General features: G+C 37.1%; 1 protein-coding gene across 1 annotated transcript in view; it reads right to left on the bottom strand.

The window, feature by feature from the left end:
* Positions 1–14653, bottom strand: part of PSMD1 (proteasome 26S subunit, non-ATPase 1) — a 109317-nt gene that overhangs the window by 41223 nt on the left and 53441 nt on the right. Inside the window, exon 17 of the mRNA XM_007184708.3 lies at positions 3915–4029. Coding sequence (XP_007184770.1) covers positions 3915–4029 — 115 coding nt within the window. The remainder of the gene's footprint in view (positions 1–3914; positions 4030–14653) is intronic.

Genomic DNA, 14653 nt, shown 5'->3' with positions numbered 1-14653 from the left:
ATTTGGTAAAGTTGCAGGATACAAAATTAATGCACAGAAATCTCTTGCATTCCTATACACTAATGATGAAAAATCTGAAAGAGAAATTAAGGAAACACTCCCATTTACCACTGCAACAAAAAGAATAAAATACCTAGGAATAAACCTACCTAGGGAGACAAAAGACCTATATACAGAAAACTATTAAGACACTGATGAAAGAAATTAATGATACAAACAGATGGAGAGATATACCATGTTCTTGGATTGGAGGAATCAATATTGTGAAAATGACTATACTACCCAAAGTAATCTACAGATTCAAAGCAATCCCTATCAAATTACCAATGGCATTTTTTACAGAACTAGAACCAAAAAGTCTAAAAATCTGTATGGAGACACAAAAGACCCCGAATAGCCAAAGCAGTCTTGAGGGAAAAAAATGGAGCTGGAGGAATCAGACTCTGTGACTTCAGACTATACTACAGAGCTATAGTAACCAAGACAATATGGTACTGGCAGAAAAACAGAAATATAGATCAATGGAACAGGATAGAAAGCCCAGAGATAAACCCATGCACCTATTGTCAACTAATCTATGACAAAGGAGGCAAGGATATACAATGGAGAAAAGACAGTCTTTTCAGTAAGTGGTGCTGGGGAAATTGGACAGCTACATGTAAAAGAATGAAATTAGAACACTCCCTAACTCCATAGACAAAAATAAACTCAAAATGGATTAGAGACCTAAATCTAAGGACAGACACTATAAAACTCTTAGAGGAAAACATAGGAAGAACACTCTTTGACATAAATCACAGCAAGAGATTTTTTGATCTACCTCTTAGAGTAATGGAAATAAAGACAAAAATAAACAAATGGGACCTAATGAAACTTAAAAGCTTTTGCAAAGCAAAGGAAACTACAAACACGACGAAAAGACAACTCTCAGAATGGGAGAAAATATTTGCAAACGAATCAACTGACAAAGGATTAATCTCTAAAATATATAAACAGCTCATGCAGCTCAATATTAAAAACACAAACAACCCAATCCAAAAATGGGCAGAAGATCTAAATAGACATTTCTCCAAAGAAGACATACAGATGGCCAAGAAGGATATGAAAAGCTGCTCAACATCACTAATTATTAGGGAAATGCAAATCAAAACTACAATGAGGTATCACCTCACACCAGTTAGAATGGGCATCGTCAGAAAATCTAGAAACAACAAATGCTGGAGAGGGTGTGGAGAAAAGTGAACCTTCTTGCACTGTTGGTGGGAATGTAAATTGATACAGCCACTATGGAGAACAGTATGGAGGGTCCTTAAAAAACTAAAAATAGAATTACCATATGACACAGCAATCCCACTCCTGGGCATTTACCCAGAGAAAACTATAATTCAAAAAGACACATGCACCCCAATGTTCACTACAGCACTATTTACAATAGCCAGGTCATGGAAGCCACCTAAATGCCCATCAACAGATGAATGGATAAAGAAGATGTGGTACATATATACAATGGAATATTACTCAGCCATAAAAAGGAATGAAATTGGGTCATTTGTAGAGACGTGGATGGACCTAGAGACTGTCATACAGAGTGAAGTAAGTCAGAAAGAAAAACAAATATCGTATATTAACATATATATGTGGAATCTAGAAAAATGGTACAGATGAACCGATTTGTAGAGGAGAAACAGAGACACAGATGTAGAGAAGAAACGTATGGACACTAAGGGGGGAAGTGGCGGGGGGATGGTGGTGGTGGTGGTGTGATGAATTGGGAGATTGGGATTGACATATATACACCAATATGTATAAAATAGATAACTAATAAGAACCTGCTGTATAAAAAAATAAATAAAATTCAAAAATTCAAAAAAGAAAAATCAGAGCGATTAACAGATAATACAAATACCATATAAATGTATTCTTTCTCCTCACTTCCCTGAAAAATGTAGTGCCATTGTTTAGAAGAGAAAGTTTTGCAAACGTTACTCATATTGTCAATATTGTTTATAAAGTTGTCATGATAAAAATATAAGAAAATTTCCAACTTGTAAGTTAAAAGACACTAACTTGGCCTTTGAGGTATGTGATATGACCTCAAAGATACATTTTAGAATAAATAGGTGTTTCAGGCTTTTAAGAAACAAAATTAAAGTGCCAAGCTTCAGACAGATAGGTATTGATACGTAGATCATACAAACTATCTAGAAATAAAGCAGACTTGTTTAGTATGAGTAATGAAGAATTTTCATTGAATTAACTTGTCAGATACTGTGTCTCAGAGAACATTTGCTCCTAGATACCATATTAAGTTTAGAATAATCTGGAAAGAAAAAAATCTAATTTACATTTAACTTATGAGGTCTGACATAAATGTCTACTAAACACCGGAGGGAGAAAATACTTAGTAAAACATCCAACTATATTTTTCCTTTGTTTATAGAACAGATGTGTCCTAGAAAAAAATGAAGGCCAATTTCCATAAACTGTGTTTTATACACACAATGACTTTTCTAATAAAACTGAAGATACATTCTCATGTAAGAAATTCTCCTCCAAAAGAAATGAAAACATTTAAAAAACAAAACTGTGAGGACAGAGACCATGTCCAACTCGTTCATCATCATATCCTTAAAATGATCTTCCCTTCATCATTCATTTGACAAATATTTACTGAAACTCTACTATGTGCCAGGTCTGACTTTAGGTTTTAGCAGTGAACATTCTGTTCTCAGGGACCTTACATTTCAGTGGAGAGAAGATAGACAATAAATAAATAGGTGTAAAAATATGTCAGGTGGTGATAAGTGCTATGAAGAAAAATAAAGCAGGGTAAGGAGACAGAATGAGAATATTGGAAGGTCATGTCTCTATAAATTTTTATACAATTCTCGCCACATATAGTGAAAATGCCTATTTTAATTCCTAGCTTCAATAATGTTTTATGTGACTAGAAAAAAAATTATTTGTATCCAATACTAATACTATTTATTAGAGAAAAAGTCAAGCAAGTTAAAATCTAATTCCTGGAATCAATCAATAAACTAATAATTATGCTTTGCTTTACTTTAGTTTGGACAAGAGATGATTTTTAAAAAGTGGCTCCTTTCTGATGTAAAGACACTGGGAATATAACCATTTTCTTGTTCCCTCTCTCTCTCTTTCACACACACACACACACACACACACACACACACACACACATGCCTGTGTGCTATTAAAAGAAAAGTGCACCTTTTGGGGAACTGGCCAAGGTGTGTTCATGTGCTCTATGAAAGGCAAAATGTGGTGATTTATGTTATTGCTGTGAATCAAGAATACTTGTTATTAAAGCATTGGTGCATTTCTTTATGACTCTCATGACAAACTGTTTTCAAATCATCAATGTACCTAACCCAACTCTTTATTTTGTCACTTTTGTGGGCTTAACAAATACCAGGTTATCTACTATGTTCTTGAGGAGAAAACAGGCAAACAGCAGTTAAATATATACTTAAAACAAACACACAAAAAAATCAAACTGAGTTGACTGTGGTGGTCTCAAATAAGAACTTTGATTTCCACAATACTTATTATGCAAATTAAACATGTAAAATAACAATGTAAAATGGCCAGAGTAGCTCTTCAAAGAAAAAAATACTATTTCTTCTTTTTAAAGAAATCAATGCTTTCATAAAAAATTCAACAGCATTGTTTTCATTAGAGCCATCCATATAATGTGGTGGTTTGTTCTTAAACGGCTTTGAGCAATCCAGCATAGTTAAGTGAGGAAGTTCTGGGAAGCTTAACTTGTGAGGCAAGTTAAGTCTTACAGATCACACCACACTTGTATTTTTACAACTGTTACATAAACTTTTCGGCTAGGGAAAACAGTCTGGCGCCAGAAAAGGACTGACCGCATTGGCTTTGGCCTTTACCTTGTTTCCTGTACCAGCACAGCAGATACCCAGGGCCATTGCAGCTCCATAACGCACATGAGGATTGTAACTCTCTGACAACAATGAAACGACACTGGGGCACTGTTCAGGGGTCCTGATGAGAAACAGAGAAAGTGAAGACAGTGTTATAGATAACATATTTTAAATCAAGATGGAAGAATTTTAATCAATTTTTTGAAAGTTATGGGAAACAACAGAGTTATATTTAACACAGAAGTTGCAGAATTAAAAATCTCCAACAGAATTCTAATTATTGATATTAGAAAGCTATCTTCAACATTCAGAGACTATATGCAAAGAAAGAGGAACATATCAGTGATCCCTCAACCACAGCTCTGCATCACAGCAGTACTCATTCCCTTGTGTCTTCTCTAGGGTGGGGAACAGCCATGGGAGATGGGGCGGGCCGGGGCGGGGGGTGGGTAATGGGGACAGGGGAACGCAGCCCTACGTCCATTCTTATAACTCCTGCTTACTCTGTGTCCTGTTTCAGAAGACAAAAGTCACTTACAGAGACTCCAAGATGTTTCCAAAGCTGCACAAAAGATTTAAATATCCCAGTATTACTCTGATTGAATATTAAATTGTTAAATAAGACTTGGTATGAAAAAATTCTGATTTTTTTTTGTCTTCAGCAATTATTTTTGTGTTGATAAGAATAGAGAAATTGTTCTTTTCTCATCTTCTTCATATTTGCAGCAAATACAGAAGAGAGAACAACCTTGACAAATGAAGTATCTGATCTCATCTTAAAGGACTATCCTGTTATAGTGGTCACTCCTGAGGGGGGCAGCAGGATGGGGTAGTAACTAGAAGAGAGTGTAAGGGGAGTTTCTAGAAGGCTGGTACTGATGTTGAACTAGGTGCTGGTTACACAGGTGTGTTCAGTTGTGAAAATTCATCAAGCTGTAGGCTAATTATGTTCATGTTTTTAGATGTATATTACACTTCAATAAAAACTTAAAAAAGAGACTATTGGGCTTCCCTGGTGGCGCAGTGGTTGAGAATCTGCCTGCTAATGCAGGGGACACGGGTTCGAGCCCTGGTCTGGGAAGATCCCACATGCCACGGAGCAGCTGGGCCCGTGAGCCACAATTGCTGAGCCTGCGCGTCTGGAGCCTGTGCCCCGCGACGGGAGGGGCCGCGATAGAGAAAGGCCCGCGCACCGCGATGAAGAGCGGTCCCCGCACCGCGATGAAGAGTGGCCCCCGCTTGCCGCAACTGGAGAAAGCCCTCGCACGAACCGAAGACCCAACACAGCCAAAAATAAATAAATAAATAAATAAATAAATAAGAAAATCTTTTAAAAAAAAAAAAAAAAGAGAGACTATTAATATATTACATTTCAATAGAACGTTTTTTTAAAAAAGTATCCTGTTGTGAATGAAAGCAGTTATTACCTACAGACCAATTTAAATCTATAATTCTATGTTGAAATTGCCCTCTAGCCTCAAACTCCAGTGAATGGTAAATTCAAATTTCAAATGGAGTAGAGCCAAGTTTATGCAACTGTCTATAAAGGTGGAATTTTGGGGGAAAGGCAAGATAGGGGTAGGGGATTAAGAGTACAAACTACTATGTATAAAATAAATAAGCTACAAGGATATATTGTACAACACAGGGAATACAGCCAATAGTTTATGGTAACTATATATGGAACTTAATCTTTTAAAATTGTGAATCACTATGTTGTACACCTGAAACTTATATATTATACATCAACCATACCTCAAAAAAGAAAAAAAGGTAGAACTCTGCTATCACTCTTTCTTGAAAATGTTCTTTCTCAGTTTGATGAAGCTAGTTCCTAGTACGAAAAATCTGTAAACAATCTAGTGGCAACAATACAGAAAAGTAGTATAAAGAAAGCAATGTACTAAGAAACAGAAGATCTGGGTTCTAGTCTTAGTTTTGTTAATTTCTTAGTACATGACATTAGGCAAATCACTTAAATTTTCTTTTCTGTAACTAGAGATAATATTTCTTGACTATCATGCAGGAATAATATAGAAACAAATGAGCAAATACACATATGCTTTCAGTTAATGAGTACTGAGGTAAATAACAGTAAGTTATATAAGAAGTAAAAAACCCATGTTCTAGTTCCTGTTTTGCCTCTAAATAGCTGGGATAATTTTAGACAAGGTTCGATTAACCATACACTCTGGGATCCCTTTTCACATCGGAAAAAGAAGGAATTGGACTAAAAGTTCCATAAGGTCTGTTCCACTTTACGATTCTATGGTTTTTAAAAATGAACCAATCATCAAAGGTTTTAAATCAGTGTTCATTATTACAGGACATTTCATCAATGAGAAATATTCCTATGAAATAAAAATGAAATTTTAAAGGTGATATCATACCAAAGAGGTTGCTGGAGAATTACTGTAGTTGACAGCATCATTGTTTAACTTTAAAAAAAAATTAATTAATTAATTTATTTATTTTTGGCTGTGTTGGGTCTTCGTTGCTGTGTGCGGGCTTTCTCTAGTTGTGGCGAGCGGGGGCTACTCTTCATTGCAGTGCACGGGCTTCTCAATGAGGTGGCTTCTCTTGTGGAGCATGGGCTCCAGGCGTGCAGGCTCAGTAGTTGTGGCTCACAGGCTCTAGGTGCGCAGGCTGAGTAGTTGTGGTGCACAGGCTTAGTTGCTCCGCAGCATGTGGGATCTTCCCGGACCAGAGCTCAAACCTGTGTCCCTTGCATTGGCAGGCGGATTCTTAACCACTGCACCATAAGGGAAGTCCCATCATTGTTTAACTTTTATTTTTCACTTGCATTGGGCTAAGAACTTAAAAAGTTCTGTCCATAATTTTTTTTAATGTATTTATTTTTATTATTTATTTTATTTTTGGCTGCGTTGGGTCTTAGTTGCTGCACGCGGGCTTCCTCTAGTTGCGGCGCGTGGGCTTTCTCTAGTTGCGGCGAGTGGGGGCTACTCTTTGTTGCGATGGGGGGGTTTCTCATTGTGGTGGCTTCTCTTGTTGCGGAGCACGGGCTCTAGGCGTGCAGGCTTCAGTAGTTGCGGCTCGCGGGCTCTAGAGCGTAGGCTCAGTAGTTGTGGTACATGGGCTTAGTTGCGCTGAGGCATGTGGGATCTTCCCGGACCAGGGCTCGAACCCGTGTCCCCTGCATTGGCAGGAGGATTCGTAACCACTGGGCCACCAGGGAAGCCCAGTTCTGTCCATACTTTGATACTCAAATCCTCTGACAAACTCAAACATCTTATCACATAACAAATTATAAATAAAACCACTCAAGACTGCATGTGTCTCAAGGGGCAAGGATTGAGACTGTGTCTTCCATACTTTTTCCCATAAATTAGTAGCACAGTGCTAGGTACTAAAGATAAAATAATTTTTATTACTTAATAAAAGACAAAGGCAGCCAAACTAAATATATATTTACAGACTTGACCAACAAGTATTTCCTACTAGGTTCAAGGCCTAAGGGTTAATCACTGGGAAAAATATCAGGCACTTCCTTGTTCCCCTCCTCACTTAAGTTTTTAACTCAAAAAAGAGAGAGTTAACAAGTACCTCTGAGTTACTTCAAAAGGGCTAACTGAGTGTCTTTTAATTTTATGTGCTTTTAAGTTCCCAGCAGGGAGACCACATAAAGGGCTAGGGAAGGCCTACTTTAAAAAGTAAAACACTGGGACAGGTAACTTAAGTTCTGATTTGTTGTTTCAATAAAATTTCTTGGCTTGTAGCTAACAGTCATCTTACCAACTTACTATGTGTACAACCTTCCAGAGAGCAGGAATTGTGCAAGGGCATATGCACAAGTCACTGCCATATTATCCAACCATAAAGTGCACATATGAATTCCTTTTTTTTTTAAACATACTGGCTATTAACTACTGTTTATTGAATATTTTGTGCAACCTCAATATTAAATTGTATTAATAAATCAAAATGCTTTCAAGAATATGTGTCTTTTTTCTAATCTATCTTCCCTAGAAGAGGAAAAAATATAGCACTATACGTATATAGGCAGAAACACTGTTCTAAGCACATGGGTTTGGTCCTTCGCAGTGGGAATTTGGTGAGGACATAAACCTCATGGTAGTCCCTTGGTAGAGTTATGAATTTATATTTTCATTAGGTAAGTGACACAGGATTAACATAATGACACAGGAATTAAGAGTATTCCCTCTGTTTAATTCCCTTGTACTCCCTACCAACAGACTCCAAATAATCTGAGCAGCATCCTGAATTTTGAAGTGCCTGTTGAACGTCTTTAACTAAATAGTCCACAAATACCTCAGTCAATACACAGAATTCTGTACAGAAAGAGGAATAAAGGCACCCTTCCCCTAAACTGCTTCTCTTTCCACCGTGACTATTCATCTATACACCAAGAAAACTCACATTTTCAATCATTCTATTCTCTCATTCCCCACATCTAATCTGCCCCATTAAGTAAAACTGTTAAATCTTGTTTCTGTTTGCACTGCTTGTTTTAGGCCCTGATCATCTCTCACTTGAAATAATACAGTGATTCCTTAAATGATCTCTCTGCCTCCTCTCCCTTTCGTTTTCAACATGCTGTGGTAGAGAGAACGTGGGCTTGGAATTTGAAAAACCTGGATTCCAATTCTAGTGCAGCCATTTATTAATAGAATGGCAATCACTAAGTCTCTCTGAGCCTTAACTGCTTCATGCATAAAATGATATCTGCTCCACCTTATTTACGCTGGGGAGTTAGTGGTGTGGTAGAGTAGAATACTATACTATAATTACTAAAATCTAAATGCATAACCAGAAATTGCCTTTGGGTCAGAACCAGGAATTTGGTTACTAGTATGCTGTAGTTTGGGCTCTTATTTTTTAAGAAAGGTAAGGCAACTCATACCCAAAAGTTCATTCAAAACAATGTAAAACAAGCTGGGTATTAAACCTAGAAAGCTGGTTATATTCAGGGTTCTGACCTCCAGATTTCCTCACCAACTTTTAGGGAGCTAATGGCACAGAGAACACTTTGCTTACCTTGCCCCTCAGCTGCAGCAAGGACAGGATATTCCAGGGAAAAGTGACTCACAAAGAGCTTATCCTAAACGTATCTTAAAACTTCATTTATTTTATGATCTCCCACTTGTTAAAAGTATTATACTTAGAATAGGGCATTAACAATTTCATGAGGTTTAGAAAAAAGTTTTGCCTGCGAACATAAATACAGAGCTTTGCCTGGGAGCCTAACGCAGAGAGCTTTACCTAGTTGATTACCATAAAAGACTGAGATAGGTTGTGAGGGCTATAAACTCAAAAGCACATAAAAAATTCTTTTATGTTTCTCAGTCTAATAATAGTTCCAACTGTGACACCTTCTTCAGAAAATTTGTTAAGACAAGGAACGACAAATTCTTTAATTAGCTTAGACATTCAACCTCTTCAAGAGTACAATAAAATCATAATATTCTAGGTTTATTTTAATTTTTCAACAGGCAGCTCTAAAAGGACAAAAGAATTTTTCTAAGCAATGATCGCAATGCAAACATTCACTGAAAGCTAAATTTACATTAATCTTTATTCAAATACATACATACATGTTGGTATATATATATAATTTTTAAAACTAAGCTAATAAATGATAAAATTATATCATCACCATTTTGAAACTGGTAATGAATTAATGGACAACAGCATCATTATCAAAGACGCTAACATCATGAAAAGAGAAACAACTAGACCTTACACCTTATGTGCACTGCCAGCCCCTTCTTAATAAAAAAGGAGGAGGAGGAGGAGGGGGAGGAGGGGGAGGAGGGGGAGGAGGGGGAGGAGAAGGAGGAGAAGGAGGAGAAGGAGGAGAAGAAGGAGAAAAAGGAGAAGAAGGAGAAGGAGAAGAGAAAGAGTGAAAAATTGAACTTGAATGTGACCAAGCCTCTAGATCTAACTATCAATTTACAGGAAATATAGAAGACCAAAAAACACATTATATTACACACAGGGATGAAACTGAGAGAGAGGGGGGCAAGGCAAGGGAAGGAGAAAGAACCTGCAAATTAATAGAAAATACACTAACTCTTTAATAACAATTCATAAGGCTTTTTTTCAGTTATTTTAAATAATTCTGACTCTCCTTGAATGTTAGCTTTTCTATGTAAACATTTATGTCTTTAAGATAATGTCACAAAATAATTCCTGTAGTTTGTTTTAATGGCTTTGGATCAGCATTTAAAACTAAGTATTTAAATGACTAATCCCTGATCAGCAATAAAAGTTCATCTCTATGTCTCTGTGAACATATTTAGAAAAATAAATGTCTAGAAATGTTCAAGTCACAGGAAAAATAGTGGATTTTGTTATATTGGCTGGGGATAGTTAGAGAGCAAGGAATTCAACACTTTGATTAGCACAAAATGTGTTACCTATGACTTAGCTTTTCCTCATATTTACATTTTGATACGTTAAATTTAAAAGTATATTTACTCAGACAATTACAAATTTGCTAGCTTCATTTGTTCTCAACAATGGAGCTACATGTTGTGGGAATTCTAGCAACATTTCTTGCTCTCTTTATTTCTTGGCTAGTTTATAAAAATTTAAAAAGTGAATACCATTAAAAGAGGGGAGATATTAAACATTTTGAATTTTGTTTTCATAATAATATAAAACATACATAAAATATTATCACAAAAATAAGTGAAAAAGAAGAAAACAGTTTCATTTCCCAAACACACTTCTGTCCCATGAAACTGTATCCTAAGCTACTGCTATTTGTAGTTTTTTACTACAGTTTTTACGGTAGTTTTTTTACCATCAATTTAGTATTTACTGAATTATCTATCTACTAAGTGTAAAGTACCACCAGGAAAACAAAACCACACAGATCTTGCCCCAAACCTTACAAATTTAGTCCGATCTTTAATATTTCTTTTTTAACATCTTATTGGACTTCAGAAAACTAAAAATAATTATAGTTTCAGACAAGCTTTTGGTATGTTTCCAAACAGATTAATTTCTTTCAGGTGCTGCCAAATGGAGTGAAAATATCTCAAATAGGTAAGAAGAAAGTAGATTGAAAAGATTTATATAAAGAAATTGCTACCTCACCATAATAAGAAACATGGCTCTTAAAAATCTCAGATTGCATTCCTGAACCTAGAGAAATGTGCAACATTCAGAAAGTTACAGCATTATCAGCATGTTTCCCCCTGCCCTTCAAATCCTCAAACTAAGAAATGAAAAATTCTCTAGAGGGGCTCAACAGCAGAATTGAGCAGGCAGAAAAAAGAATCAAATAAGGTTAACTGATAATATTAAGTTAGGTTAATTGAGAATTGAAGTTAGGTTAGTTGAGATTATCCAATCTGAGGAGCAGAAAAAGAATGAAGCAAAATGAACAGAGCCTAAGAGACCTGTGGCCAGCACAAAACATACCAACATACGCATAATGGGAGTCCCAATGGGAGAAGAGAAAGAGAAGGCTGAAAGAACTCTTGAAGAAATAATGGCCAAAAACTTCCCAAATTTTGATGAGAGACTAGAAACTTAACAAACTCCAAGCAGGATAAACTCAAAGAGAACAGTGAACAAAAAAGACAAAGACTACATTCTAGTAGGAGAAAGACAATAAACGATAAATGATAAAGTAAGTAAAAAGGTGAAGTTCTAAGGAGAACCAAAAAAGTAAATCAAGGTAAGGCGTATTGGAAGAGCCAAGAGAAGGGGGCATTTTGCAGTATTCAGTAGAGTAGTCAAGGCAGGCTTCAATGATAAGGTGATATTTAAGCAAAGAAAAGAAGGCAGTGAAGAAGTGAGCCAAGTGGCTGCCCAGAGAAGGAGTATATTAGGTAGAGGAAACAGCTCATGCAAGGGCCCTGTGGGGGAATGATGCCTAGCATGTTTGAGGAGTGGCAAAGAGGTCAATAGTTCGAGTGTAGTGAAGAGGGGAAGAGTAGTTGAAAACAGGGCCAGATTATAGGAAACTTGGTTTTTACTATGAGTGAAGTGAAGGGCAATCAGGATTCTAAGCAAAGGAATGATATGATCTGACTTGTTTAAAAATGGTTAATTTTGGCTGCTCTACTGAGACCAGAGGGCAAAGGTAGAAGAAAGAAGATGCGTTAAGAGGCTATCTCACAAATCTGGTTAAGATATAACTGTGACTTGGTGGTAGTCATGAACATGGGGGAAAATGTTTGAAATTTGGTACATATATTGAAGGTAGAAAAAACAAGATTTCCTGATGGTAAGACGTGAAAAAAAAGAGACTGGAAGAATGCAACTGCCTTTAACTGAGATAAAGAAACCAATAGATAGAACAGATTTGGAGGGAAAGAGCAAAAGTTCAATTTTGGACATTTTGAGTTTGAGATGTTTTTAGACATCTAAGGGAAATATTGAGTAGGTAATTGAATGTAACAGTCTGGAGTTTGAAGGAAAGGTCTAGGCTAGAGATACAAATTTGGGAGTTTTAGTATATAGGTAGTATTCAAAGCCTTAAGTGTGTCTGAGATCACCAAGTGTGAGGGGAGAGGAGGTCCAGAAATGAGCCCCAGAGGAGCCCCAATATTAAAGAGGTTGAGATGAAAGAGAACAAGTAAAGGAGACTACAAAGGAGTAGTAATGAGGTAGGAGAAAATCCAACAGTGTGGTCTAGTGGAAGCCAAGCAAAGAAACTATTTTAAGGAAGGCGAAGGGGAAATGATCAACTGGGTCAAATGCTGCTGTGAAGTCGGCAGAGCAGGTTACATCACCTCCTTTTTACAAATGTAGAAATTAAAGCTCAGAGAAATTGGTTTGTCTGAGGTCTCCTAGCCCTTAAGTATGCTGCTTGTCTCATCTCATGACCACAAGATCACAGTCATTGGGCTGGAAATAAGAGTTTTAGGAGTTTTTTTCAACAAGTCAATGGGAAACCATAAGAGTGAATGCAAGGAGAAAATGAAGAGGGAGAAAAGTTAACAGGATAGGAACCTTGGAAAATCTACATATTAAGAGGGTAGAATAAGACTTAGAAAAGATTCTGTAAGAAAGACAAAGAACCCAGGATAGGGTGTCTTTGAAGTAAAAAAAAAGATACAAGTTTAGGGCTTCCCTGGTGGCGCAGTGGTTGAGAATCTGCCTGCTAATGCAGGGGACACGGGTTCGAGCCCTGGTCTGGGAAGATCCCACATGCCACGGAGCAGCTGGGCCCGTGAGCCACAATTGCTGAGCCTGCGCGTCTGGAGCCTGTGCCCCGCGACGGGAGGGGCCGCGATAGAGAAAGGCCCGCGCACCGCGATGAAGAGCGGTCCCCGCACCACGATGAAGAGTGGCCCCCGCTTGCCGCAACTGGAGAAAGCCCTCGCACGAACCGAAGACCCAACACAGCCAAAAATAAATAAATAATAAATAAATAAATAAGAAAATCCTTAAAAAAAAAAAAAAAAAAAAAAAAAAAGATACAAGTTTTAAAGAGAAATGCTCAGTCAATAGTGATAAATATTGCACAAAATCAACAATTGGTGTTAATTAGTGACTTTCTAAGAGTTATTTTAATAGAATGTTGGGGATAAAAATCTGATTACAAGGGTTATATATTGGGTGGGTAGTAAGAAGGAAAAAGGATAGGCAATTCTCTAAAGAAGTCAAATGATGAAGGAAAGAGACTTAAGGGACAAAGAAAGGTTTTATTTTTCATTAACTGTAAACCTGAGCATGTCTGCAAGAAAGAAGTTAAAGCTGAGGAAATGAATATTTAAGGCATGGATTCTATGTGTGAAAAAGAAAATACTTTATTCAGCAAGATTGCAAAGAATTACCATAAAGAGTTGGGACTAAGGATTTAAGTAGAAGTTAGTTATGGTAAAGAGGAATGACAACATGATCCCAAATGGTAGGCTGGATGAAAAGAAAGACATTTTAAGAAGTTGAAAGGTGACAGAGCTTTCAGATTGGTCTAAGTCTTTCATTAAAATCAGATGTAAGGGACTTCCCTGGTGGCGCAGTGGTTAAGAATCTGCCTGCCAATGCAGGGGACATGGGTTCAAGCCCTGGTCTGGGAAGAAGATCCCACATGCCGTGGAGCAACTAAGCCCACGTGCCACAACTACTGAAGCCTGAGTGCCACAACTACTGAAATCCGAGCACCTAGAGCCCGTGCTCCGCAACAAGAGAAGCCACCATAATGAGAAGCCTGCACACCACAAGGAAGCGTAGCCCCCACCGCCGCAACTAGAAAAAGCCCGCGCGTAGCAACCAAGACCCAACACAGCCAAAAATAAATAAATAAATAAATAAATAAATAAAAAATAATAAGAGGTAAATTCAGTCATCAGGGAAGAATGAGCAAAGTTTTAGCTCTTTCACTGATCTCATCAAAGAGAGTGAACAAGAAAGGAATTAAAAACAAAAAAAAAGGCCAAGAAATATTTGAGCTGCACCGAGGGCCCTGTTGAAGTGAGTTAGTCTAAGCTGCACCATAGCTATATTATAATTATCAGTATATGCGTTTGCACCCCTCATAAAATTATAAATTATATTGATATAAAGGCAGAAAATGTTTATCTTGTTCATCACTGTATCTCCACAAGCTAACGGAACTCAATGAATACTTCGCAAATGAATGAATATGTAATGGACACAATCCACATATTGTCAAAAATTCCTTAGTGTGTTAGTGTTTGAAAGATACTATGACTGAGAGATAAAAAATATCTTTGACTGACATTTAAGTTGTCTTCCTAAACCTATAAAAGATACTAGACTGCCCCTTTAAGTAGAAGACAGAA

Source organism: Balaenoptera acutorostrata, chromosome 8 (genome assembly GCF_949987535.1).
Source record: "Balaenoptera acutorostrata chromosome 8, mBalAcu1.1, whole genome shotgun sequence".
In the NCBI taxonomy this organism is placed as follows: Eukaryota; Metazoa; Chordata; class Mammalia; order Artiodactyla; family Balaenopteridae; genus Balaenoptera; species Balaenoptera acutorostrata.
The sequence above is the reverse complement of the archived record's forward strand: the minus strand, read 5'-3'. Positions and strand labels throughout refer to the sequence as shown.